This window comes from Glycine max, chromosome 5 (assembly GCF_000004515.6).
Source record: "Glycine max cultivar Williams 82 chromosome 5, Glycine_max_v4.0, whole genome shotgun sequence".
In the NCBI taxonomy this organism is placed as follows: Eukaryota; Viridiplantae; Streptophyta; class Magnoliopsida; order Fabales; family Fabaceae; genus Glycine; species Glycine max.
Window position 1 is genome coordinate 37785368 of NC_038241.2, and position 26165 is coordinate 37811532.

A 26165-nucleotide genomic window follows, 5' to 3' on the forward strand; every position below is an offset into this window, starting at 1 on the left:
TCTGATTCATTAACCATCATTACGCTTCACTAAAGGATAAAAGTTGATGAGATCTTGCGTCATGCATTAGTTGGTAGGTCACGCACCTTTTGCCGGCACAATGTTGATTCATAAACAAGCTGTGTTTTGATTCTGCTTAATTAATTTTATCGTCATGCCACTTGTAAACCATGGCCAAGAAATAGAAACCATATATCTATAATTAATATTATAGGGGAACAGTGGCATTTCTACATAGCAATGTGAAAACCAAAAGCTTCTCTAGCTACTCTTCACCTTCTATCACCATTTCTATTTTTGACGAGATCGAAGGCTTTTGTTGTTTACTTTGTTTTCCACAAGAAAGACTTTAAGTACACATTCTTTGTCATTTTATAATCACCAACCCAACAATTGGGTAACTTAGATGGCTTGTTTTTTCATCTGTCAATCTATCCTTTCGAAATATTGACGACTGTGTTTACAGTGTGTTTAAAACAATAATTAAGAAACCTTGACGCTGAAATTTTAGTATTAAAAATTTAGTCATTTTGAAGATAACTGGTTAAGTGTTTATAGGTGAGGGTCTTCCATATGTGGAAATTACATTGAGTTTCAACTAATATGAGAGACAGGCATGCATGCATGCAATCCATTAAAGGGAATATGAATATCGGAATAAAACTTATCTCCTATTTATTAATTATTTTTCAAAATAATTATAATCAAAACATGGAATCTTAAATAAATCAAACTCTTTACATCTTAGTTGGAATAGCAAAAATAAAAAGTTAAGTATTAATTATTAAATGTAATGTTGAAAAATGTTTTCTAAAATACAAAATATGTTTAAAAATATATTATAAAAGATATTATATATAAAAATTCCGTACAAAATTATTTTAGTTTATCACACGAGAATACTTATGATGTAGAAAAAGAAAACACCAATTATTCCTTTTTACAAGGGAATAGTAACTCTAACACCGCTAAATGGTGCAATATATTTATTTCGGTAGCATTTGACTTAATTGATTATTTTTATTTTAAAAATATTTTAATATTCAAATAAAAACAATACATTGTTAGAAACCAAAATAAAGTTGTTTGTTAATTTAATTTTCCTCTCTTTTTAAAATTTTTATTATTATTTATAAATTCTCTTAAATGGTGTTTGATAAGAAGAAAACACGCCAAAAAAATTAAGAAAAATATTTCCTTCATGCTTTCTTTTTCCTTTTTTTCCTTTCAACAAACAGGAAAATCCTTGTTTCACGTATAATAGTAGGGCATGGAATGGAATCACGATTGGACTAATAAAAATTATTTCTCCCTTGAATATTTAGTACGCCTTTCTTATTTTGAAAAATATTAATTTAAGGGCATGTTTTGCGTCATTTTTAGTTATAAGTTTTAAAAAAATTAAAAACTAACCGTTTTTAATTTTTAAAAATTAGTTTTGTTTTTAGTTAAATTAATTTAAAAGTGTGCATGCTTGTATAATGATTTTGGTGACGACAACAGAGATAAAAAAAATGTCAAGTATGATGATAATTTTTTTTGTTGATTATGATATTAGTATGAAATAATTCTGATTAAAAACAGTGATTATTAAACTTCGTCAGAAATTATGGATATATATAAAATAAATATTCTTCTTGTAATACAATTTATTTCATATTTAAAAGTTAAAATTCAAACGTAAAAGCGTCATAATCACAGTGGTGTGAATAATAGTAGTCACAACTCAACTACAATAATAATGATGTAAAATGTAGTGAAAGTATTTTTTCAAACTAAAAATTATTCTTACAAATATTTTTTAAAAAAATCTAAACTTATTTTAAAACTGAATTAAAAATCATCTCAGATTTATTTTAATCTAACATGTTTTTGGAAAATTGCATGTGAAAACTAATATTCAAAAACCTGCCACTAACCAGACGAGCTTAAGTATTTTTCTGTCATAATAATGTTATTAGTCCTGCATGTGTTTGTCGGTGTACATTTATTATTGTTTATTTTGCTTTTGCTCTTGAGATTTGAGGTTGTAATTAGTTACATTTTAGATGTGGCTTGTAATTTTTTGCCATTAATGGTCTGCATGTGGGGTTATGAGGATTACATAAAGTAGTAACATTTTCTAAATGAAATTACTACAAATAATAATTACTACGAATAAGAAAGGCACTAAATTCAATGGAGAAATCACTTTTAATAGTCCAATCGTAATTTCATTCCATGTCAACGTCAATTTTGACGTCGAATTAATCAATAAAAGAAGAATGAATTGCTAATCAGATGGATAGTTTTATCGTAAAAATTAATATCAGACTAATATTTTAACATGTATAATGCAAAAGATAAACGTTTATTTTCTATAACAAAAGTTCATACGGAATGAATAGTTTTAAATATATAAATTAAATTATAATTAAAATTCGTAATAAATAAATAATTTTATATAAATTAAATTTTAGATTTTTTATAATTAATTTATATTTAAATACAAGGTTATTTTTAACTATTGTTAATTTTTTTCAAAAAATATGAAAATTAAATTTAAAAATAAAGATGAAAAAATTAATTGAACTAAATAAGATATTAAGAAAAAAATCTAAAAAAGTACTTTCATTAAATAATAGCTCTTAAAAACACTGATAACTATTCCAATTTATATATAAGAAGAATGTCAAACATTTTGATCTATTATGTCAAGTATACTTAAGAGTATAAATGAAAATTTTATACTATATTAAAAATGTAAAAACTCATTAAAATTTATTTTTTAAAATAATATTGGTTTAATAAACTATATTTTAACCGTCTTTAAAAGTTACAATACTCATTAACAAAATCTTATAAATAAACACACGATTAGTTTCAAGTAGAACATGTTAGATTCATTTTATGAAAATACTAAAATATGAATGGTTTCAATGAAGATACTTATAATTTAGACCAAACAACAATAAATAGACATTCATATAATCTTTAATTTAATTAATAATATTGAAATTAATTGACAGAAATTTTGAATCACAAAGAAGATGTGGGAAGGATGCTTGAAATAATAATATTTTTTTAGATAAATAATCATTTTTGTTCGTGAATGTATAAAATGCTGATAAATATGTGTCACGTATGTTCTTTCATTAACGACAATAGACGAAAGTTAACGGATAAATGAATTTGTCTCATTTTTTTTTACTTTTGAGGACTAAATTTTAAATTTTCATCTTTTGGAAACGAATTTGTTAGTGTCATATACACATTCAAAAACGAAAATGATTATTTATCCTATTTTTTTTATTGAAAGCCCAAATAGAAAATAAAATATAAAACAATGTTTTTTAATATTCCAAATTAAATACAAACTACTACTACAAATTATGAACTCTTACTTGTTATTGGAATGACAAGGGAGGCAGGTGCATATGAAAGCAAAAGCAAGTAAAAGAAGCCGGGGATTGAGATTAGCCAGGTGGTCATCTATTTAATATATTTTGATTTGCTGATAATAAAAAAAAAAATCAAAGAAGCTAACATACATGATAATTGATACACCCACCTAGCCCAATAGGAGGAGGCTTTTGATCTATCTAACAAGGCTCAAGTAGCAGATTCCTACAACACAGACACAGTAAATGCCACTATTGAATCTACAAAGAATGGCATTATAAAAATTCTCCCACAAGTAACATGTTCGGTAGTTCTTAGAGATCCTATTAATGCATTCAACTCTTTATTATTGGGTAAAAGCTACATATGACTCACGAAATGGAAAGTGAAACCCATTAAAAAAAATTACGAGGCATGCATCATTTGGTGAGACTTACATGGGTTTCATTTGATAGAGAGAATGTGCTAATAAGAGTGTGTTAAAAATTGTGTTGCTAGTGTTCCTCAATGAAGTAAATATATAAAATTAGGGTTTACTCCTTTATGTATATGGCTATGACCACATGATCAATATGGCTGCATGGCATATAGAAACTGTAACTGGAGACTCGTTCAAAGACCACAAGCAATCCTGTACAATGGTTTTGCTTCTATGTGATAAGTGGGAGAATGCCCACCCAAGAGTGTAAAGACATGTACTTATAGATTGAACCCACAGAAAAGGAAATTATTAATGCTAGACATTTAGATGCTTGTCATGTCAGTTTCTATTTTGACCTCACAGGGAATGAATGTGTTTTATCTTCTGAATAGCTTGCTTAACTTTTGTAGATGGCTCTTCGTACAAAATGTTAGGGTTATCAAACTCAGATGCCAAGCTTCGGTCCCCAAGAAGAGCACGGAATGTGTCTGCCACGGAATATGAAAGAGACTTCAGATTATATCCTCCCTCCAAGAAAAACACACATCGGCCCCCACATAAATCTTTCGCTAGTTGTTTGATACTGGACGCTAGCATGTAATATGTTCCAGTTGTATATTGAAGATTAGCTAGTGGATCCAACACGTGGCCGTCATACCTAACAAATGAACATGAAACTCGACGTGTGAAAATGAGATTGGCGACAATCTATATGAAGCAGTCTTTTATTGTATTAAAAATCCAATCCAAATTTCATGGCAGAATTAAGATTGTAAGTTGCTTGAGAACCTAAAATTCAACCCGTGTGATGGAATAAACTTGGTAAAATTGATAAGGTGTTTATTCCGTGTTTGCATTGATGAGAATGATTCAGAGAAAGACTCACCCAGCAGAAACAAGAATGATGTCTGGTTTAAATCTTTGAGCACATGGTACAATGACTTCATCGAACACAGTTCTAATAGCAGTATCACCTGAACCTCCAGGAAGAGGCAGATTTAATGTGGTTCCTTCACCATCTCCACTTCCAACTTCATCAAATTTACCAGTACCGGGATAGCTTCCATCCTGAGCAACAAAAAGTCATTAAGCATAGCAAGGCTTCTATTTTTTTCTTCACATTTTAGCACATTTTATGCCTTGTCCTATTTCTTATCTTCACGTAATGTTTCTCTCCTTCACATTTGAGCCAAAGATAGCTCTGCTAACATGGCTTCTACAACATCAGTAAGCTAACATAACAAAAAGAAAAGAGAATCATTGAACACAGGTGGCATTTCAGAATCAATGAAGCACAAGAAAATATACACATCAATAAGCTAACATTACAAAAAGAAAAGAGAATCATTGAACACAGGTGGCATTTCAGAATCAATGAAGCACAAGAAAATATAATCAGAGCTGGGACCAAATTAGTAGCTTACTTGGTGAAATGAAAGGAAAAATACATCTGGATCATCATAGAAAGCATCATTTGTTCCATTCCCATGATGAACATCAAAGTCAATTATAAACACACGCTTCAATCCATGAACACGCTGAGAATAACGGGCTGCAATGGCCACATTTCCAAAAATGCAGAATCCCATAGGTCCTTGTGGAACTGCGTGATGTCCTGGTGGTCTTATCAGAGCAAAACCAGTGGGTGCATCTCCCTTTATCTTTGAACATGCAACCTGAATATGAAATTGAACAGGAGAAATTTACATCCAACTCAGAAATATATCCCTAGTTCACTTTACTTCTTGAAACATTTATGTCCAAAACCAACTATTCTAAAAGCCTTAACTATATTAGTTGGAGGACTCGGATTTTTATATCTCTGAAAAACCCCTCATGCAAGAGCCAACTTAAAGCATAGACAATGGACATGATGAGCACCTTGTGCAGAAATTCAACTTAATTATGAAGAATAGGGGTGGCAAGGATCAAAATCTTGACCATTTGGTCATGCAGGCTTTGGTATCATGTTTTCTAAAAGCTTAAGCCAGTAAGTGGGGAGTCAAGAATGATTTTTTCTTTAGAATATATTGGACACAACAAAAGCCAATCAAGAACACACATTTGAGTTCCAAAACTTGTTATATCTGTGACTCCCCACCTCCCCCAAACATTTATAGTGTGTTTGGTTGAGATGATGAAAATAGAAGAGAGATATTTAAATTAAAGTAGAGTGTAGAAGGTGTGGGACCCACCTATTTCTTCTCTATTTCTCTCCTTAACCCCCTCTACCAAACACAAGCTTAAAGATACAAAAAAGGTACACACACACAAATAGTCCTTTCCAGTATGAAGTCACCAGAAGAAGTAGATATGTACATATCCATATCCACTCACTTACCCCTCCCCAAAACACACACACAGATTATTACCAAGAGATGGACATGCCAGGTTAAGAGATCACCACTGAGTCAACTAAGGCTAATCCAGCACCGGCTGCAACTATTGACTCCTGGAAGGTCTGCATCATGAATACCACCATAAGAATGCAAAAAACACAATATCCGTAATATTTTCCATTGGTAAATGTATTTACTACCAAAATGAACTAAAATATAAAGTTTCAAGCATAGAATGACCTTTGACAAGCTTGGGAAAGAATCATAAAGCTCTTAGCAAAGCACTTACAGTGGCAGTGGCATATGTTGGTCCTGAACCATCAAGGAAAATAAGGCCTTTCTCCACAGCTTGATCCATAACCTATGCCATGGTAAAAATATCAGATAAAATTCAAATTATTAAATGCTTGCAAATGGCTAGTGATGGTGAAAACTTGAACTAAAAACTAGGATAGTGGAGATTGGACTAATCAAATTTAAGTCATCTTTGTAAGCACAAATTCCCAGTGGAAAGTTCAGTGTGCAGCAGCAATCCTTGATTTCATGTTTTATAATCACAGTGCATTGAACCAGAAGTAAAGCATGCATCAAGTGGAAGTAATTGATAAAAGTAATGACAAAGCACATAACAAATTCAACAAGTAAATAATTCTTATGATGTAACATTTTTAATGGAAATACAACAGAAAGATTAGGAAAGATAATGCAAGGCAAAAAAGAAAGCATAGCTACATAGGAAATAAAATAAAAGATATTAACATATTTCCTGACCACAAAGTATATTGTAAAATTAAAAACATTATAATTTAAATTTTAAAATATACAATATCTCACAGAAAGAACAAGTGAAGCAAAGGAAAATTCTAAGAAGTTGGGTTTGGAGCCTAACTTAACCCCACAAAATCAGCTTGTAAGATAAGGACTGCTCTAGCCTTATAAGGACTACATTGGCCATTTTTTAAATTTCTAATCGATGTCAAATCTCAACACACACCCTCACACCCAGGACTTGACATCTGGAGCGTAGATAAATGTGGGTGGCCCAATAACAACACCCTCTCATGTCCAGGACTAGACATTGGAAAGTGGAAGTATATGGGTGGCTCAATAATGGACCTGAGATAGGCTCTAACCATCTTAGACTTTGGGCTTAAGGTATAACTCAACTCCACAAAATCATCTTGTAAGGTGAAGATTGCCCGAACTATATTAGGTCTAGAGGCTGCAACAAAAGCATCCCAAAGAGGCCAAACTTAAGGCAGGCTTAGGGTGACCTAAATTAAGGCGACTTTCCAACAAAAATGATAGATACCCATTAATTAGCTAGTTACATAGATAGTTAAGTTTGTTGGTTGAAGAAATAAAGCATGTTGCCTATAAATAACAAGGGGGGCTAAGAGAGGCATCATCTTGACATTTTTGGCTTTTGGCATCGGAAGACACAGACCCTCAAAATTCCTCAGTGTTCTATCCTTTGTGATTGTGGAGCTGTGAGTTTATCCCTATTTCTTCTTAATAAGATATCAGGTTTCTATTAGAAAATTAATAAATAAATAAATTACCTTTTCAAGCCCAGAAACATAGGCTCTTGCATGCACACTTGCAATATCATCAACTGAAGCAGGCTCAAAATGTTGAAGTTCAATTACCTCTGGGCCACGGAACTGAATCATACATAAAATAAAGTTGTGAAAATGAAAATAATTTACTCTTTAATACCACCATACCAGTATCACAAATCACAATACAATTCCACTTATCATCTGGTTAAGTCTATTTTTCTTAAATTGACAAGCTTTCTCTGGCTGGCATGTGTACAAACCTTATATCCATGGATTGCCTAGGCCCTAGGGAAGTTAATTTGTCATTCAATAAAATAGGAAAAATTGCAAATTAACAAAAGAAGACAGTGATATATTCTAGAGAATAAAATGTAGCCTGCTTTTGTACACAGAAGAAAATGTAGTTCATTTAGTGCCTGTTTGTTTCCTATTCTTAGAAACTATTTTCTGTTTTTAAAAACAAGAAAACAAAGAAAAAAATATCATTTCTTTTTTGTTGAATTGGAAAAAGAAAAAAAAAAACAGAACATTTATTTTCAGTTTTCTGACTCATGTTCTTTCTTATAATACCCTATCTTCTTCCCCTACTACTATCCAAAAATTAGTTTTTGAAAACTGATTTATGAAATAGTCTTTAAAAACTAAAAAACAAAAACTGAAACAATGACATAGAGAACAACTTCTTTTTTTTTGCTTTTAAGGCATTTGGGTTTATTTTCTGATAGGGTATTATCAAATCTTTCAAAAGAAGATATCACCAAGACATATACAGACGACAAATGCAAACAATTCCAAAGCACAATGTCTATCACTTATAGTACCTTGGAAGTGAGCTGCATTTCTTCTAGAGCATTGACAATCGCGGGAACTCTAAAATGTGATTCTGGATGAGACTCCTGTTACAAGTAGTAGATCCAAATTGCAATCACATCAATGTCACGAGTTCAAACATAGTGGCAGGTGGTGACAACAGATATAATCTCTGTCGGTATTTCTAACCAAAGAAGGAAAACAGAATAAGAGTACAACAGCAGCATATACTACTATACTAGAACACCCTCGACAAGCAAGCTTGAGGAGTCTGAAACATAAACATGTATAAACTAAGAAATTCAAAACAGCCAAAAGAACTTATGGAACCAACTTTAAAATTGAAAACTAAGTTTAGTTGGAATGATTGATAATTTGGTATACCTGGTTGTGGCCCATAGATGGAGCGACGGAGTATATAAGCCGTGCATCACTTAGTTGCTCAATAGAACCGTTCCTAACAGCCGAACACGATATGGACGCTCTGAAACATCTCTGGTTCTTACGGAACACTCTTATGTCCAAAACATGATGACCCACCAGAAAGAACGCATTCCCTGATGATGCTTAAGAAACATTTTAATTTCAATTTTGATAAACCCACATGCAGAGTGCAAAAATGCTCTTATGAATTAAGCAATTTATGAATGGAAGATTAAAATTTAAAGTGAAAGAGGAATAGTACCGAAGGAAGATGGAGAGCGAGGAAATTTGAGAAGGTGCATGGAGACCAGACGACACCAGTGAAAGTTGCTCACAACCTCCACACTCCAGTTATTAGTTATCACAAACTTTGACAAATGGCACACACAGCCAAATTTTCAGTTTTTCTTTTATAGAAAATTTTTGTGGATTATCTAATTGTAGGTTGGGATTGGGATTGGGATTGGGATTTGGAGAAGCAAGATTAACTTCACCAGTAGGCAGTAGTATTTTAAGAAAGTGCAATGAATAGAATAAATATTTATTTTTGAATAATTAAAATTTACAATAAAAATAAATATTTTGAATTTAATAAATCATATTTTTAATTAATAATATATTAAAATATATAAATAGTTTAAGTTAGAAATAAAAATAAAAGAGGATAAATTAAAAAAGACAAAATACTAAACATTAAAATCTATGATTATGAAATAACAGTATAAAAAATACTTTCTCTGGAGTATTTAGAAGAATTTCAAAGAATAACGTACTTTACTTTGTTAGTTGAAATTTATATGAATCTTAATTTTTATTTTTTTTAGAATATGGATCCTAATTACCATTACTGTTTTTTTTTAAAGATAAAAAGATAAAATTCATAAGCACCAGCAGTGGTACAAGTAAAATCACAGTGGCCAAAACCATGATATTATCCTAATTATTATTGTTTTTTTGGAAGAAAATGATTATTTATCCTATTTTATAATATTATCCTAAAAAGTTTATCCTATTCGAACTTAATACAATGATTATTAGTGTGTTTGAATCAGATTTTGTGATTCATGTTTTCCTACATTTTTACGTTCAAAACTCTCAGACGATGCTAAAACAAATCTTTTTTTCCTTCAATTTAATTAAAGTTGAAGCCAGCAAACGTAAATCCAAACAGGGTCGGGATAATATCTTTCTGTGAATCTAAATACAGTCTAAAGTTTAGACGAGGGACGTGAATTGGCTTCTGCGTTGAAATATATCATTTCATAACTAACAATTAGAAACTCTAAAGATCAGGTAAATGTATAAACAAATGTGGTTGATCTACTCAAATTGAATTACGTTTAACGTAGTTGAACAGGAATACAAACACACCCTAAGCACCTTAATTAACTTGGTCCGGTACACGTGTTCATTATCATTTTGCTCTGGAATATACTGTTTGAAAGACTAGTTAATCATCTGACTATATTGATTTTGAATGTGACAACACACAACAGGTTAAGCTCACCTTGTATTGCGTGTGCTAATAAGAACAAGGTTTTTACTGTATATAGCTGGTTGGTTTTTGGATCAAAATTTAGAATTTCAAAAACAATTATCACTATCTTTTAGGCTCCATGCTCCTCAGTAACTGACACAACACGCAGATTAATAAACAAGAAGGCATAAAACTCTACTCTCAATCGTTTGCATAAAATAATACTAAATCTTTCTTCGAGTTTTTTCTCCGTTCATTTCAAGCCAATTGTACCGGTTAAAATTTAAAAAACATATGATAAAGATTTTAACATTAAAATTAACACCTCTGACTCTCTTACAATCACTTCAATTATTGAAAAATTAATATATATACAGAGGTAATTGAAGTGATTGTAATAGAGTAAGTAAATTTTCATTTTCAATTACCTTGCTTTCTCATTTTCAAGTACATTTCCCTTCAAATTTAAAAATAATTAAACTTTGGACTCCTACATTTTCAAAGAGCACATTTTGGAATTAAGTAATATTGGGCTCAATTTATTTAATTTCCTTGAAAAGGTGGGACCAATAGAATTTTGAAGAGAAAAAAAATTAAAGGTGGGACAAATATAATTTTAATGAAGAAAACTTTGAAAAAAATTAGTTTTAGGAATTTTTTTTGTTTCCGTCTCATTTTCCTTCCTTACTTTAGATCCCATTATCAGGGAAGTTACAGATAAAAATTAGTAAGTTTGATCTCAATGCATTGATAGTGAAACAATTTTACTAGCTGATTTAATCAAAATTATTATTTGAATCATTTTAAGATAATTATTTTTAAATTCAATACCTATAATAAATGATGAATTTTATTGGATGATCGTATAAAATTTACATAATTATCTTTTTCTTAAAAAAATTAATTTCAAACTAATTTTTAGGTTTAAAAAATTATAAAATTGGGACATTTAATTTACAGACTAATTTTTTTGGTTTAGAGAGTTTTCCGTGTTTCCAAGGCAACCAACCAAAAAGTAATCCACCAAAAAGAGGCAACTAAAAAGTTTGGACGTGTAGCATTTTCCATTTACTAAGATTCGGAAGTGTCAACAAAATATCCAAAAACACGCAAGTGAACATTGAAGAGGAAATTCTAGTGTAAATAAGATCTATATGGATTGTGAAAATTGAAACAATCAACATCAGGCATGTTATCATTTTGAATATAAAATAATTATGTAAAATAAGAATCTTCATAATTATTTAATATAAAATTATCTATTATTAATTGATAAGGCTTACACTTTTTAGACAAATTTTACACGTCCTATTAAAGGCTACATTTTAATTTTACCTAGACTCCGTTTTCATCGAGCATGTACGTAGTAGTTTATGAACTATATATATGGTTGGTGTTTTGATTAATTTGCAAAAGAAATCCCTATCAGCTGGCTTGGGCACAATAATATTCCTCATAACAACAGTCATCAAGAATAGTCATCAATTAGGCGTATGTGTCTTTTTTGTTAAAAAAATAATAAAATGCACTTACATATATAATAGATCATGCATCCATATGACAAAAAAAGGAACCTGAACAACACCATTGAGTAACGCATGTCTATATATACAAATTAGTTGGACCTTGTTATGATATTTAATTTACCAAAGTAATATTTTAATTAATTATGAACTTTTATCATATCTAGAAAAAAAAAATCAAAGTCTAGTAAAATTATACTTAAGATTTTACTCCAAGTTTGCAAAATAAATAAATAAGGTTCAATATGTTAGTAAGTTTAGACCTTTTTCATCTTCCAAACAATATCATAAGCCAGTTAACTTAATTATGAGCATAAGCCATTTGCTGTGCTCTACCAATGACTTATGTATCATTCACAAATTTAATGGCCACTTTAGTCCGGGTTGATATGGTGAAAGATATGTCTAGTCTAGTATCATAATTTATTTATTTTCCTGAGAACAAGATATATCTGTAGCCGAAAATTATAAAATTAATCTTCTGAAACATAGAGATCACCTAAGTAGGTTTGATCTCTTCAAACAAAGTCTTTGTCATACACTCAATCTAATATCATAATTATAACAGAAGAGTATTTCCCCACCTCTAGTCTTTAACTAAATTCTCTGTTCAATCATTCAAAGAGTCAAGACAACTACTTCTGGCTTTTTGTCTTCTGACTTAGTGAGTTTTATGTTCAGTTTTAGTTTTTAGAGTGCCTGCCATGTGGTTTATGTCTTATGCTGTATCTCTTGTTGGCCCTTGAGGCTCCTTTGTTCTCTGTCTTTTTATGTGTTGAGGACCTCAAATATGTGACCAACTAGTTTAAGTGCCTCCAGCATTCAGTTGGGTACTAATCCCATCAATGGAGGATTTGGGAGACATTCTTCACACATCGAATGGTTCATTCGTACTCCTAATATTGAAATTACCAGAATCATTATTTATAACTAGACTAGAAGAGTAAATAATAAATATTGCTACAATTGCAAGTAGTAGAGCTCAATGGGGATATTAATTGTCATGTGATTTTTTTGATGGATTCTTTAATTATTCATATCCACAATTTTATATTGGATTGATTTAATTTAATAAATGATACATTTTACCCTCCAAGAATTTATTTAACTAACCTCCAAAGTAAGGATTATGAAAGGTGTATATAGTTTCCAACTTTTTTTCGTACAACTACAGTCATACTAATTCACATAAGTTATATGTTTCACTAAGCTACAAAATACAGCATGCATTAATCTGGAACATTTTCTTGTTCTTGGGATTTAGATCGGATCCTGTGTCGAAGCTAAATCATAGTGTATTATATGCAGGGTCGCATCGAAAAGTATTGATAGAAGCATAAAACTGTTCTCAGCAAAGACAAAAAGAAGAGGCCACGGCATCTTCTCATCAGTGAAGGAGAAGGTAAAAATGGACATATAGTGATTTAATCCATCAGCTTATAATAAGCAAACATCCTTATTCCTTAACTAATATAAAATATAAAAAAAATGCATATCATAAAGTCACTGGAATGAATTGGACGTTTGTGGTGCAGATTTTTTTGTTGTGTGGTGAGGAGAGTGGGGTTTTGAATAATTGAACAGTGAAAGGGAAGAGATTCACGGGCAAGCAAAGAGTATTTTTTTATATTAAATTTCTTTTGTTTATTAAACTTGACTTTGTTTCTCATTATTAATTATTAATCCACGTAGTAAAAACACTACTAATGTAGTAATGTGATAATGTGGTAATGAGTTGTTGTAGGTGGAGCAAGTGCCAAGCGAGAGAGAGAGAGATACAGGGTGTACCTAATTGACCACAGAAAGAGTTCACGGGTGCTTCAGCTTCCTCCATGACACTGAATTAGATATTTGAGTCCAGACAAGTTTCTTGAATAAACAAATAAAGTAAAATGAATTTTTATAACACACTAAAAAAATCCGGGAGTAAAAAGAAAAAATCTTGCAGCCTAGTGATGAACCAACCACACAACTTCATCAGTACTCATAATTTATTTCAACATTTTGTGTGGATTTGCATTCTTATCTAAAAATGAACTCCTTTTCTTAAGATGTTCAAACAAGTAATTTATTGGCTAACCAAGCTTGATTATAATTTGTTGGGAATAATGTCCTGGTTTGCTTAATATGTAACAATGTCATAGATTAGGCTTTCACCCAATTCCGTGGAGCAATAACAGAATTAGTTATCTATCAATAAATGGAGATACAATCACATTAAATTCAACAAATTCTTATGTTTTTTAAGCAATCACATGACCCCATCAAATTTCACATAGGGATTGGTTGGTTTTGGAGCAATTTGAATAGAGAACGATATTTTTTTCTTGATTTATTAATTAGACAGATAAGATGATCTCATGATCATATACATTTCGTGAGAATGGTTTTTATAAGTATGCTCAAGATAGAATTCGAGAAACCTGTGCATGGCAGAAGATAATTGTATTTTTTTATCAATCAGCCAACAACAAAGAAGATAATTGCATGTAGTTAATTCTTTGCAATTGCTTGAACTTCAAGACAAAGATGAAAATCGGTGAGCTTATCAAATTACATAGTTATGTTGATTTTGATTCGTTGTGGACCATTGTGAAATTTCAGCCACAAACTTGAGAACCCAAGGGACCACCACTTTGGTAATTCCCAAATCCTAGAGTCCTTTCACGTAACTCCAAATGTGTGCTTAGTGTTTTTTCAATAATTCCATCATTAGCCCTTCGTAGTCTTTGTTCCAAAAATATCTGTACTGTGATCAATCCTCATAAAATACACGAATATTTTCCGTACGTATCTCTGCTATACTCAATATCGTTCTTAATTTTGTAAGAACTTAATTTGATCAAGACAGAAAAGACAAATATAGAGAGGTAGATGGAACCGCGGAAAAAGGGAAATTGACCTTTGTGTATACATATCACTGTTAACAAATAACAAGTTTCCATTATTGCATGAATTGGATTAATCATTTAATCCTTGTATAAGTAGGGGACAGTAGATTTAAAAGATAAAAAAATGATTTGCAAACATCTTGATGCAGGTAAAATAGTATTATTATGTAATAAACGGTAGAAGAAACTGAATTGTCATAAATAATATTCTGTCGAGCACGTTGATGAACGAATCGATTATGCACCAAATGACCAAAACCATTTACAGTGCTGATTTAGCATCCTTCGTTTTGCAGTTACTATTGGCAATTGGCAACGCCACGGAAGTTAAGCTATGTTTAGTGTATAGCTGTATATTAAACAATAAACAATGATAAACCGGAATGATTCACGTGAATTATTCAATGTTCCACGTCTGAGCCTCAGGTAAACGTTAGGACACTCAATTTGGTGCGATAATCAACATAGTATTAATATATTAATTCTTATGACAATCGGGATATAATATGAAATTATTCCAACTTAATAAGTAGTTTTATCTGAGTCAAATGGGATTATTTCTCGTAAAGAATATATTAATTCTTATTAAATATATATTATATTCAATAACACTTGTAACGGATTGACATATACTATTATATTTATATTGTTGAGTTGTTATATCTAAATTATTAGTTGTATTAAATTTATATACGAGCATCTCTGTGTCCAAATATGTAAAATTGGTGGAGAAATAGCAAGAAGTGCACGTGAACTTTATATACAAAGTTCGAGGACCTGAGTGTCTTTGCAGCTAAGTCCCTTGGAGCCACACATTGTTTTACTGTCAGTAGCTGAGTCCAAAACCATTGATTTAAAAAAGAATATAGAACAGAGAGGAAGAGAGACAAATGGGTTTGGGAATGAGAAGAGAGTAGAAACAACCGAGAGAAACACATAGAAAAAGGAGGCATAGCCAACCTATTCAAACCATGATGCAAGGCTGTGAGGTTGATGCCATTGGCATAAACTACACGATCCACACACACAAATCGGAGCACCCTTTTAAAATCTTCAGCAACAAATCTGCACATCTTGACACTGAACAAGATGGTAAAGAGCCAGAAGAGGAAGCAGAAGTTGAACAAAGTTGCAGTGGAGTAAGGCATGTGCTGAAGAATGTGAGTTTCCAAGCCAAGCCATGGGAGATCCTAGCAATTGTTGGGCCAAGTGGAGCTGGCAAATCATCACTGCTTGAGATTCTTGCTGGTAAACACAGCCCTCAAAGTGGAACTGTGTTTCTGAACCACAAGCCTGTAGACAAAGCTCAGTTCAGGAAGCTTTCAGGGTATGTTACACAAAAGGACACTTTGTTTCCTTTACTTACAGTTGAAGAAACCCTCATGTTTAGTGCAAAGCTGAGGCTGAAGCTTTCTCAAGAGCAACTTTGCTCCAGGGTCAAGTCACTGATTCAGGAGCTTGGACTTGACAATGTTGCTGGCACTAGAATTGGTGATGATAGGGTCCGAGGCATATCTGGTGGTGAGAGGCGCAGAGTCTCCATTGGTGTTGAAGTCATTCATGATCCAAAAGTGCTGATTCTTGATGAACCAACTTCAGGGCTTGACAGTACTTCAGCTTTGCAAATAATTGACATGCTTAAGGTCATGGCTGACACAAGAGGGAGAACCATAATCCTTAGTATTCACCAACCCGGGTTCAGAATAGTGAAGCTGTTCAATTCATTGTTGCTGTTGGCCAATGGAAGTGTTTTGCACCACGGAACAGCTGATTTGCTTAGTGTGAATCTAAGGCTGATGGGTCTGGAGCTTCCTCTTCATGTCAATGTAGTTGAATTTGCCATTGAGTCCATTGATACCATTCAGCAGCAACAGAAATGTGTGCCAGTTCAGGTAGAAACTCCAAGGCAACTGCCAGGGACAATACAACAGAAGAAAGGTGGTGATGGTGAAGCAGGTGAGGGTAGGAATGGTAAGCTCACTTTGCAACAGCTCTTTCAGCAATCCAAGGTAATTGATGAACAAACCATGTATGCTGGAATGGATTTCACTAGTGAGTTTGCTAATTCTAGATTGAGAGAAACTATGATTCTCAGTCATAGGTTCTCCATGAACATATTCCGTACAAAAGAGCTATTTGCATGCAGGACAGTTCAGATGCTGGTTTCTGGGCTGGTTGTGGGGTCCATCTTTTGTAACCTTAAGGATGATCTAGAGGGAGCTTTTGAAAGGGTGGGTCTATTTGCTTTCATATTAACGTTTTTATTGTCAAGCAGCATAGAAGCTCTACCAATTTTTCTGCAAGAAAGGGAGATTCTAATGAAGGAGACATCTTGTGGAAGCTATCGTGTGTCATCCTATGCTATTGCAAATGGCCTAGTTTACTTGCCATTTCTTCTCATCCTAGCCATTTTGTTCTCAATGCCCTTGTACTGGCTTGTAGGGCTCAACCGGAACTTCTTGGCTTTTTTGCACTTTCTGTTGCTGATATGGCTGATTCTTTACACGGCCAATTCAGTTGTGGTGTGTTTCAGTGCTCTGGTGCCTAATTTTATTGTTGGGAACTCAGTGATTGCTGGTGTTATAGGGTCATTCTTCTTATTCTCTGGATACTTCATATCAAAACAGGAAATTCCAAATTACTGGATTTTCATGCATTATATATCCTTGTTTAAGTATCCCTTTGAAGGGTTCCTGATCAATGAGTTCTCCAACTCGGGGAAGTGCTTGGAATACATGTTTGGGGCATGTATAAAGAGCGGAGAGGATGTGCTTAAAGAAGAAGGGTACGGGGGAGAGAGTAATAGATGGAAGAATGTTGGGGTCACTGTGTGCTTCATCTTGGTTTACAGGTTCATTTCTTATGTTATTCTTAGATACAGATGTTCCCAGAGGGGATTTGGCAGGGTTGTCACCAACTAAATGTCTATGGTGACTCTCCCTCTCTCTCTCTCTCTCTGATTCACGTGTCTTGGATGTTTCTGATAGCAACCAATGAAGATATTCTCAACAAAAAATAGCATAAAGAATTATAGGTTCGGTGAGTGCCAACAAATTGTACTAACACGATATTATGTTGGTTTTTGCTTTACATGATTACTTAATTCACAACATTGTCTTTCTCTTCTCATCTAGATTCCTTCTTCCCACATTTTATATCATCTATGGCTTGGCCAATGCAACTGGCTTAGTCCTAAAATAAGAACAATGAAAATGGGATTATGCAATAACTAAACAGCCACGGCAAGTTTGCTTAGCAGGCCCTCAGCCAAAATTAAAGGTTGCTTAGCAGGCTTAATTTCCATTACACTCTATTGGGAATGAATGAACTGAGTTTTATGCTAAATTATTGACCATTTACAACAGTATGGCGTATAAGCAACTGGCAAACACTGCGTGAAATATTCTCTATTCACTTGTCCCAGTATTCCTGTTTTGTAAAATTCACGAATGCTAATGCCTAATACAGAAGATGCATCCGTTCTGTAAAGTAGCACTTAAGCTGTTTTGACCTATTATCAATAACAATGGATCACGTGTTTAACCATCAGAAGATTTCATTCCAGGTTCCGCAGCTAAGCTGAGCAAAGTACACTACTTCTAAACCACAAGTTTGGTGGACTACTTATCATGAATTTCTGGCCTTTACCCAAATTTTAAGGAGAAAAAAAAAATTCACAGGACAGATATCTAAAAGCACAAACCAAAAAGATTATGCATGTATTAATAGTTGCAATATGTACAAGCACATCCACTGTAATGTAAGATTAGTCTAGATTAAGTGGTCGTGATCATCAAGTGGCACATAACTAACAATCTTATCTTGTCTGTGAACACTCTCACAAGTAAATGCATTTTCTTCTTTCGATGGTGTCTTTCACTTTTCACCATGAAAAGTTGAAAACATACACTGACACGATCCCTATGGCCCAGTCTTTTTCCTCCCATCACATTTCCCCCATCTACCAAGCCCAGCAAAAATTTCTGAAATTCAATGGAATGCTACTTTCGTTACTTATCCTTTCGCTTTCTACTGAGCAACTGGTTTGAATGAGAACTGAATTACATAACTCATTCATCACTATCATGTAAGAGGGCCCCTCTTATTCTAGTCCTGTGGAAAAAAGGGTGAATGAAGTATACTATGATGATAACAGTATGCAGTAATACCAGAACCAAGGTTAATAAGCTAGTAAGAAAACTTGCCTGCGATAAGCTGGCACCTTACGATTCTTGACTTTTGTAGCACCTGTATCCCGAGCTGCTTGCTTATCTGCATGGCATCAGGAAGGTGAAAAACAAAAATTTCATTAACGCTTGAAGGAATAAAATCCAAGAGATGGTTAAAAGTCTTGTTTTAAGTTAAAACAAGCCAAAAAGCACTTTGCAATGCAAGCAACAGTAAAATATAACCAGAAGCTTCCAAACATATTCCAGAATATTCAAAGTGGGGCTAGAAGTTGCATTTCTTCTCTTAAAGAAAATAGATCCAAGAAGACTGTTACCGTTTTCCTAGCAGGAGAAATAGTTAAATAACTACTGAAAAATGGACAGACCTGATAATTCAAAAAAATTACTTAGTCAGCCTTGAGACATTTTACTCACAAGCTCACCATGTATACCATAGTACCACAGAGAAGTTGGTAAAACCTTCAACCGAGATAATTTTGGAACTACTTTATCAGCAAAAGACCGACCCTTCAGAATGACAGAGTACATAACACACCTGGAGAGTTTTGCAATCCATCAGTAGAAACGCCATTCTCTGAGTTGCTAATCTTTTGAAACTTTTGTCGCTGTTCCAGTTGTATGGCTTCATTTCTTTCCTGATAGGTATAGAAAGAGTGTTCATATTAGCTTACAATGATAAAGAGCGAGAACCTAATTATATTAACTTATTACTAGCAGCAAATGGATGGAAGTTAAGACTTTCATCCCGGACACCTAAGAATAACAAATTTATCTAATTATAATCAATTTTTGATGTTAAATAGAAGGTGAAATATAGCCAAAGTTATCCATATAAATCATTCAGGCATAATTGCATTTTGAACAAGGAAAAAACCACGATAGCCTATGAAAACAAGAAAGGAATCATGTGCAGTGATAGGGAGCTGCAATCTCCTACTAGGAGGGTAGGGTGCATAATAGGAGAAATAAGAAACAGTCAAACAGAGGATTAGACCCCTGTGTAACTGCAATAGTTGTCAATTGCTAACTAACTACAGCTAGTTAGAATTAGAAGTAGAGTTAAGGAGCATAAAAAGGGAAGGAAGAGCATTAAAAGGCTGACTAGGCAGTAGGCAATTTTGAGAAGAGGAGAGTTCAGGCCTCTTGAATACCTTTTTTTTTTTCTTTCGTTTAATTTCAATAAAAAAGACATCAATTTTCTTCTTTTTCTTCATCTCTTGACCAGTTCCTATTATACTAATATACTGCATAATTTGGAAGACCTTAAGAATATATTGATGAATCCCCCACTAAGAATGAAAACCCTATAATATTCAGCCATTATTAATGACATTCAGAAGTATCTGATATAACTTTGACACTGCATAAAGTAGGAACGCAAAATCAATTCCTAGCAATGCCAACCAAAAAACATAATCAGAGAAATCAACCAGAAAAATTTTAATATATAGCCTATGCGGTATTAGTTCAACTCAATTTGACTATTGTACCTTTTCAGCTGCTAACATGTTTGTCCGAGCAGAGTGCTCTCGCTCTGAAAGCACAACAAAAGTAACAATGAATTCCAGAGTAAGGGTTATATAGGTCCAGTCTAAGTTTACATACAAGTTCCCAACATCTTTGGAAAGCAAATCTAGATACATGAGTTACACTATCTGATAGCCGATAGCTATGATACAGACGAATGTGTGTGCATTTGCATGCTACAGAAAATTCAAACCATTCCCATCATGAGCATGGCCAATCAAATTATCAATACCGGAGAAGTGACATAGTCCTACTAATTTATCAGAGATTAAGGGCAATGGCAAGCTTTTTTAAAAACATTGACTACTTTTTTAAAAGTCAAAGCAACTTGTATCTTCCAATTACCACTAAATAATCCAATCTTTTTACCAAATAAAAAAAATGAATTACAAGGATAAGTTGCATGATACAACCAGGAAACAAGGAAAGATAACCTGTGTTCATCTAACAAATTACAACAATAGTTGGTCCAGTGATCAAGAGTAAATTTCAGAATGACAACTAATGCAACTAAAATGTCATTTTTTTTTACAACTTTCAATGCAAAAATTCAGCATAATCTATTTATCATTTATATACATTATTAGAAAGAACCAAACAAAAGTAAGACCCAAGATTCAAAAGATTGATGCAAAATGAAAGGGATGGCCACACCTTTTTCAAGAGAACACTCTGTGCTTTTGATTTCAAATGCCTCAAAGAGGCTCGAACAAAAATTTAACTTAACCTCCATAGCAGCGGAGTCCATAAGTTTGGTGAGAGGAATGGTGATCAAAGGCATCCCTTTTGATTTCTGAGCTACTAATTTCACATGACTAACACCTGAAAACAGAGAGCACTGACAAATCAGTATGCTTCCCTAAAATGACTCCTAAGAAAAATAATGGCATGGCATTCTTTATTACGTGCATAAGAGAACTTCTAAATTAAAACATAAAAAGATAGTATATAAATGTAATCTTAGAAGTACTAAAATGTAACTCTTTAAATATTTGTCAATATCTAAATTGGAAAAGAAAGATTAAAAAATAGTAACTGGTTACTGAAACAGGACAACAAAAAATCGCAATAGAAAGACAACAACCCCATTTCAACATGCTGCTACTATCATCATCAATCAGTTACTATCTTCTCAAACACCTTTGAGGGCTCTGTGCTCTCATAAACAACGGCATTAGCAGGAAAACAAAATGAATCTGGAGATACCGGGATTAAAAGATATCAAAACCAAGAAAATTGTATCAAGTCACTCAATTATTTCAACTTAGGCAGTAAACTTTATAGTAATCCAGCGTATAGCGTATGATATTTTCTATTTTAAAATTTTGAAAGGAAGGAAGCAAAGAGTAGAAGTAAGTACCATCAGAATTTGAATCTGGCTCTAGAACCAGCTTAAGATCTTGTGACTTGAGGGATGTTAGAAAATAATCGGCAAAGTCTGACCAAGAGCCCCCTATACCAACAATATCCCTCTGCAAAAAAGGGAAACAGATATTATTATAAACAAAAATCATAAAATTAATGTTCTTGAACAGAGAATAATAATAATGCTGACAATGTCCTCAAGCATGGAGAGCGAAAGACGAGTTTCCCAGGCATCGTAGATATTGGTGACATGAATTACAAGGTGAGAAGAATCAGGGGCATAGGCATGAAGGAAAAAGGGACACGAGGAAGAACAACTTTCAGAATCCCACTTCACTTTGGGTTTACTGAAGATAGGATCAAAGTCTTCAAACGCCATTCCAACTCAAGATTGAACCAATCCAATATTCCCTGCCTCTCATGACCTAAACCACATTCCAGATTTTTTATCTCTAAATTATTTAAGTACTAAATTTCTAAACGTTCCTATTAGGTTTTCTAATTTTCAAGATATTTTAATCAGATCATTTTTAGAATTTTTATGATATATACACTATTTTACATTTGTTCAAATATGTATATATTTTTTAATTTTTATAATTTATTTTATGTCAATGTGGATGATAGTCTACGGCATAAATAAAATTTTATTTAGTATGATAATTAAGATCATCCATAAGCTCCAAACCTTCCCACAGTTTATTTTAGACTCATAATGTTCGACTTATTTTTTTCTTTACTTTGTGTATAATGTTGTTTCTATAATCAATTCAATCTAATGTTTTATCTTTGAATAGACTCTTTTCGTATCTTTTTTAACCATTTCAATGTCACCATAGGTGGAGAAATGTACTTAAACTTAATTTCTTTTAGGTTCATAGATAAAGATGAAGAAGAAAAGGAGATGCAAAAAAGTCACTATATTAAATAACCCTCTGAAATCATGATAATTTTGCTGCTGCAGCCATTTGAATCACTATATTAAATGTATTAATATTGCATCTTTAAAGAGCTAAGTAGAAAGAGGTCAAAAAAAGATTCAATCTTGGCGTATCAATAAATAATTGTTTGTTGGCAAAGTCTATGAATACAAGTTGTTAAAAGGAAGCGGCTTCTTACTCTTCATAAAGTTGCTTTTTTGAACAAGTTTATCCTTTATGTTCAAATGAAACTGAGTAAAATGTTCATTTGTTCTTTTCTTGCAGGAAATCTCTTCAAGTTTGGGGTCACATCCGTGATTTGGTTTTTTTCCTTCTTTACAGCGCAGTACTGACTCTTTAACTGCGGCGTATGTTCCGTTTATTATTGTATCATTTTGGGTTTAATATAATTTAAATTTTTCCCAAAAAAATGTGTTGATATTGCATGTGGTGGCTTGCTTCTCTTCTTCCATGCTAAGTCACGTTCAAGGCTTGCTTGCTTCATAAGATTGAATTTCCCATTCGTGGAAAGCTTCCTTTTAGATATTATCCCATAAGTTGTTTCTTAGGAATCATACATGGATATCCATATTTTTTTTATTTTTCTTTATCTTTTTATATGTCAAATCACATTATTTATAAAACTTATACTTATTTCACTTTTATTTTACTCTCATTACATGTTCATTTATATTTTTTCTTCTTTTTTACTCATTCAAAAATAAAAGAAAATTAATTTTAAACAGAAAAAACGCTTAAGACAGTTAATCTGGTGTTCTTCATCTTGTGTTACTCTTAATGAAAAAATAATTAAAATAGTTTCCTCTAAAATTTAGATAATGATAAATGTTGCTGATATATATATATATATATATATATATATATATATATATATATATATATATATATATATATATATATATCAGTTTTTTTTCTCTATTCTCACGTGTTATGCGAATTTTAAAAACATTATTTATAAATCAATTTTTCTATTTACATATCAACCAGATCTAACTCAATTAGTTGATTAATTACTCCCTGAATTATTCTAAACTCACATAACCACACGATTAATGTATAATTCTTGTTAGTTGTTACCCTCAAATGTTGTCAAAATTGTTAAAGTTTATATATTAGCCAATTTTTGGTCTTCGACATTTTTTTTAATTTTTTTTTAATTTTTGATAAATTAGCATATTTTGTATTTGTTCTCGGATAAAAAAAATTAATTGTTATTTATCTTTTAAAACAAATAATAACAAATGAAAATTCTATTATTAGAGTAAAAATAAAATAAAAAATAAAAACATGTGGACATTATCACGCTCCTCACATCAATTGAGTTAAAGTTGCTACAGACGGATCAGTTAACATGCTTTTAATTTTATTCAAAATGATCATTCATATTTTTAAAAAAAAATTTAAGAGAATATTTTATCAAAAAAAGTTTTAAATAGTATTTTATTTTTTTTAAATCTTCAACTTAGTCCTTTTTTAATGGCCAACTCAATGTATTTTTAATGGCCAACTTAATCGTTAAATGAAGGACTAAAATGATTTTGTTTGTAAATGTTAGAAACTAAAATGAAGCTTTTAAAATATAAATGATTAAATTGAACAAAAATTAAAATATAAAAGGCCAAATATGTAATTTAAGTTTTAACCTATTTTGTATAGTTTAGTGTCTCATTTTTTAAGAACTTTAATTTAGTTCTACGCGTTTCTAAAGTAATTCAAAATAACTTTTTCATTGATATATATATTTAATGTTATTAATAATTTTAAAATATTAACGGTTAATAGTCATTACAAAATATATATTTTTTTAATATCATCATAAACAATTTTTAACCGTCGCTTTAATATTTAAAAATTAAAAAACACAAGCACAAACAAGAAGAAACGCAACCTCACAATCACTCACGTCCGAGAATATTAAGATATTCACGTTCAAACAAAATCCAAACACAAAAACAAGAAAGCAAGGAGCTAATTAAAGGGGGGGAAAGTGCATCTATAACTAATTATTATTAGGAACAACATGAGCTATAAATAATATTTGATAAAATATCGTAAAAACATATTAACAATATTTATTCATATTTAATGACATTTTTTTAAATGTTGTCAAAATGTTTAACAGTTAGGAAAAAAATGTTATTAAAGGTTATGGGCCGGGTGTGGTTGTGAATTATTATTAAAAAAAACTTGCATAAGTTTTTTTGTTTGTTACAAAAACCTTGTATAAGTTCCTAATTACATATAAATCCATAAAAGAATTCACGCACTCCCATCTGAACATTAGAAAGTGTAAAAATAGTAGTGATTAATGTATCTAAAAACTAGAAATATACACGTAAATTAAATGTTTTATAGTAGTGAATGTATCTAAAAACTAGAAATATACACGTACACAACGTATATTATACATTTATACACACACACGTACAGTTGTACATGAAATTACCATAAATAAGTATCAGAAAGTTAAACAGCTAGCAAACTACAATGGTTAAGAAAGCACTATTTATTATAAATGCAAATGCATGTGATTACACAATAAAGTAGCAATGGAAAGAGTTGGGACACGTAAGAAGGCATGCATGCAAGATCTGAACATAGCTATATATTTGGAGTGATTTTTCTATTCTAGGTGCACAAGTTAGTCTTATTAATTTGCATTTGCATTGACTATTGGTGTGCGACATGTGAAGAAATAGAGAATTTTTTGGATGATATCAGAAAAAACTTGGCGCTTGATGCGGCCTCTTCTCACCTGACATCTGCCACCACACTTTTTGTTCTTCATTTTCTCTATTTTCTGCACCCTAGATTCTTATATACAATATTTATTCAGAGAAATTTGTGACTATCAACAATGTTGTTTCTAATTGGCATATATATAGTGGCTAATAATTCCAAGTCGGGTGAGATATTTTTCAGCACATGCAATAGTTGCTACAGAAGTGTTCATTTAAGCAGGACTACTTGTGTTGTTATCTTGACCCTAATGTGCGTTCAAAGTTAGACTATTATGAAAATTGATAAGTCATCTACAAATGCATCTCCCAAGGCCGATACACATCACCGTACGGCTAATACACATAAAAAAAATGAGCCTAAATGTGGTCATATAACAAAAGTAGGAAATGTAAATATGATATATGCGATAGAGAAAAGATATAGAAAAGAACAATAAGTGTTAATTAAGTGTTTGATATATCATTATTATTCTGATAAAAAATTATGTAAATATAAAGTAAGATAAACATTGATCATGACAATTATTTTAATAATTTTTTTGTTGTTCAAAGGAAAGTAAGACAAAATAAAAGG

General features: G+C 31.9%; 3 protein-coding genes across 7 annotated transcripts; 1 reads left to right on the forward strand and 2 right to left on the reverse strand.

The window, feature by feature from the left end:
* Positions 1-3318: 3318 nt before the first annotated feature.
* On the reverse strand, positions 3319-9359 carry HDA8 (histone deacetylase). Of its 4 annotated transcripts, none has more exons than XM_041015601.1 (9): positions 9199-9359; positions 8898-9070; positions 8525-8599; positions 7704-7805; positions 6431-6502; positions 6210-6263; positions 5227-5478; positions 4689-4870; positions 3319-4460 (listed from the first exon to the last, which is right to left on the reverse strand). In XM_041015601.1, exons 1-9 carry the CDS (start codon positions 9236-9238, stop codon positions 4160-4162), a joined length of 1251 nt encoding a protein of 416 aa, XP_040871535.1. In that variant the 5' UTR covers positions 9239-9359; the 3' UTR covers positions 3319-4159. The 4 variants fall into 4 exon arrangements, with proteins under 4 accessions (XP_040871535.1, XP_003525125.1, XP_040871534.1 ...); XM_003525077.4 differs by having other exon boundaries at positions 6207-6263; XM_041015600.1 differs by having other exon boundaries at positions 8898-9079; positions 9199-9356.
* A 6260-nt stretch (positions 9360-15619) lies between these two features.
* LOC100789722 (ABC transporter G family member 5) lies at positions 15620-17934 on the forward strand. The gene has a single exon (XM_003525079.5). It carries the CDS (start codon positions 15799-15801, stop codon positions 17746-17748), a length of 1950 nt encoding a protein of 649 aa, XP_003525127.1. The 5' UTR covers positions 15620-15798; the 3' UTR covers positions 17749-17934.
* A 581-nt stretch (positions 17935-18515) lies between these two features.
* On the reverse strand, positions 18516-22372 carry LOC100305573 (uncharacterized). Of its 2 annotated transcripts, none has more exons than NM_001349673.1 (7): positions 22100-22372; positions 21905-22016; positions 21199-21366; positions 20508-20557; positions 19553-19652; positions 19033-19099; positions 18516-18940 (listed from the first exon to the last, which is right to left on the reverse strand). In NM_001349673.1, the coding sequence occupies exons 1-7, from the start codon at positions 22286-22288 to the stop codon at positions 18898-18900; spliced, it is 729 nt and encodes a 242-aa protein (NP_001336602.1). In that variant the 5' UTR covers positions 22289-22372; the 3' UTR covers positions 18516-18897. The 2 variants fall into 2 exon arrangements, with proteins under 2 accessions (NP_001336602.1, NP_001237293.2); NM_001250364.2 differs by having other exon boundaries at positions 20508-20551; positions 22100-22370.
* Positions 22373-26165: the final 3793 nt, after the last annotated feature.

Bases quoted from the DNA above. Each gene is read 5' to 3' on its own strand.
- HDA8 (XM_014775789.2), bottom strand. From the start codon at position 9,238: ATGCACCTTCTCAAATTTCCTCGCTCTCCATCTTCCTTCG. The intron at 9,080-9,198 runs GTACTATTCCTC...ATGTTTCTTAAG, and splicing joins TCGCTCTCCATCTTCCTTCG to CATCATCAGGGAATGCGTTC. The intron at 4,461-4,688 runs GTGAGTCTTTCT...TTCATTTGTTAG, and splicing joins ATCATTCTTGTTTCTGCTGG to GTATGACGGCCACGTGTTGG.
- LOC100789722 (XM_003525079.5), top strand. From the start codon at position 15,799: ATGATGCAAGGCTGTGAGGTTGATGCCATTGGCATAAACTACACGATC.
- LOC100305573 (NM_001349673.1), bottom strand. From the start codon at position 22,288: ATGGCGTTTGAAGACTTTGATCCTATCTTCAGTAAACCCAAAGTGAAG. The intron at 22,017-22,099 runs GTCAGCATTATT...CCTTTTTTGCAG, and splicing joins TCTCCATGCTTGAGGACATT to AGGGATATTGTTGGTATAGG. The intron at 20,558-21,198 runs GTGTGGCCATCC...CTTTTGTTGTGC, and splicing joins AGAGTGTTCTCTTGAAAAAG to TTTCAGAGCGAGAGCACTCT.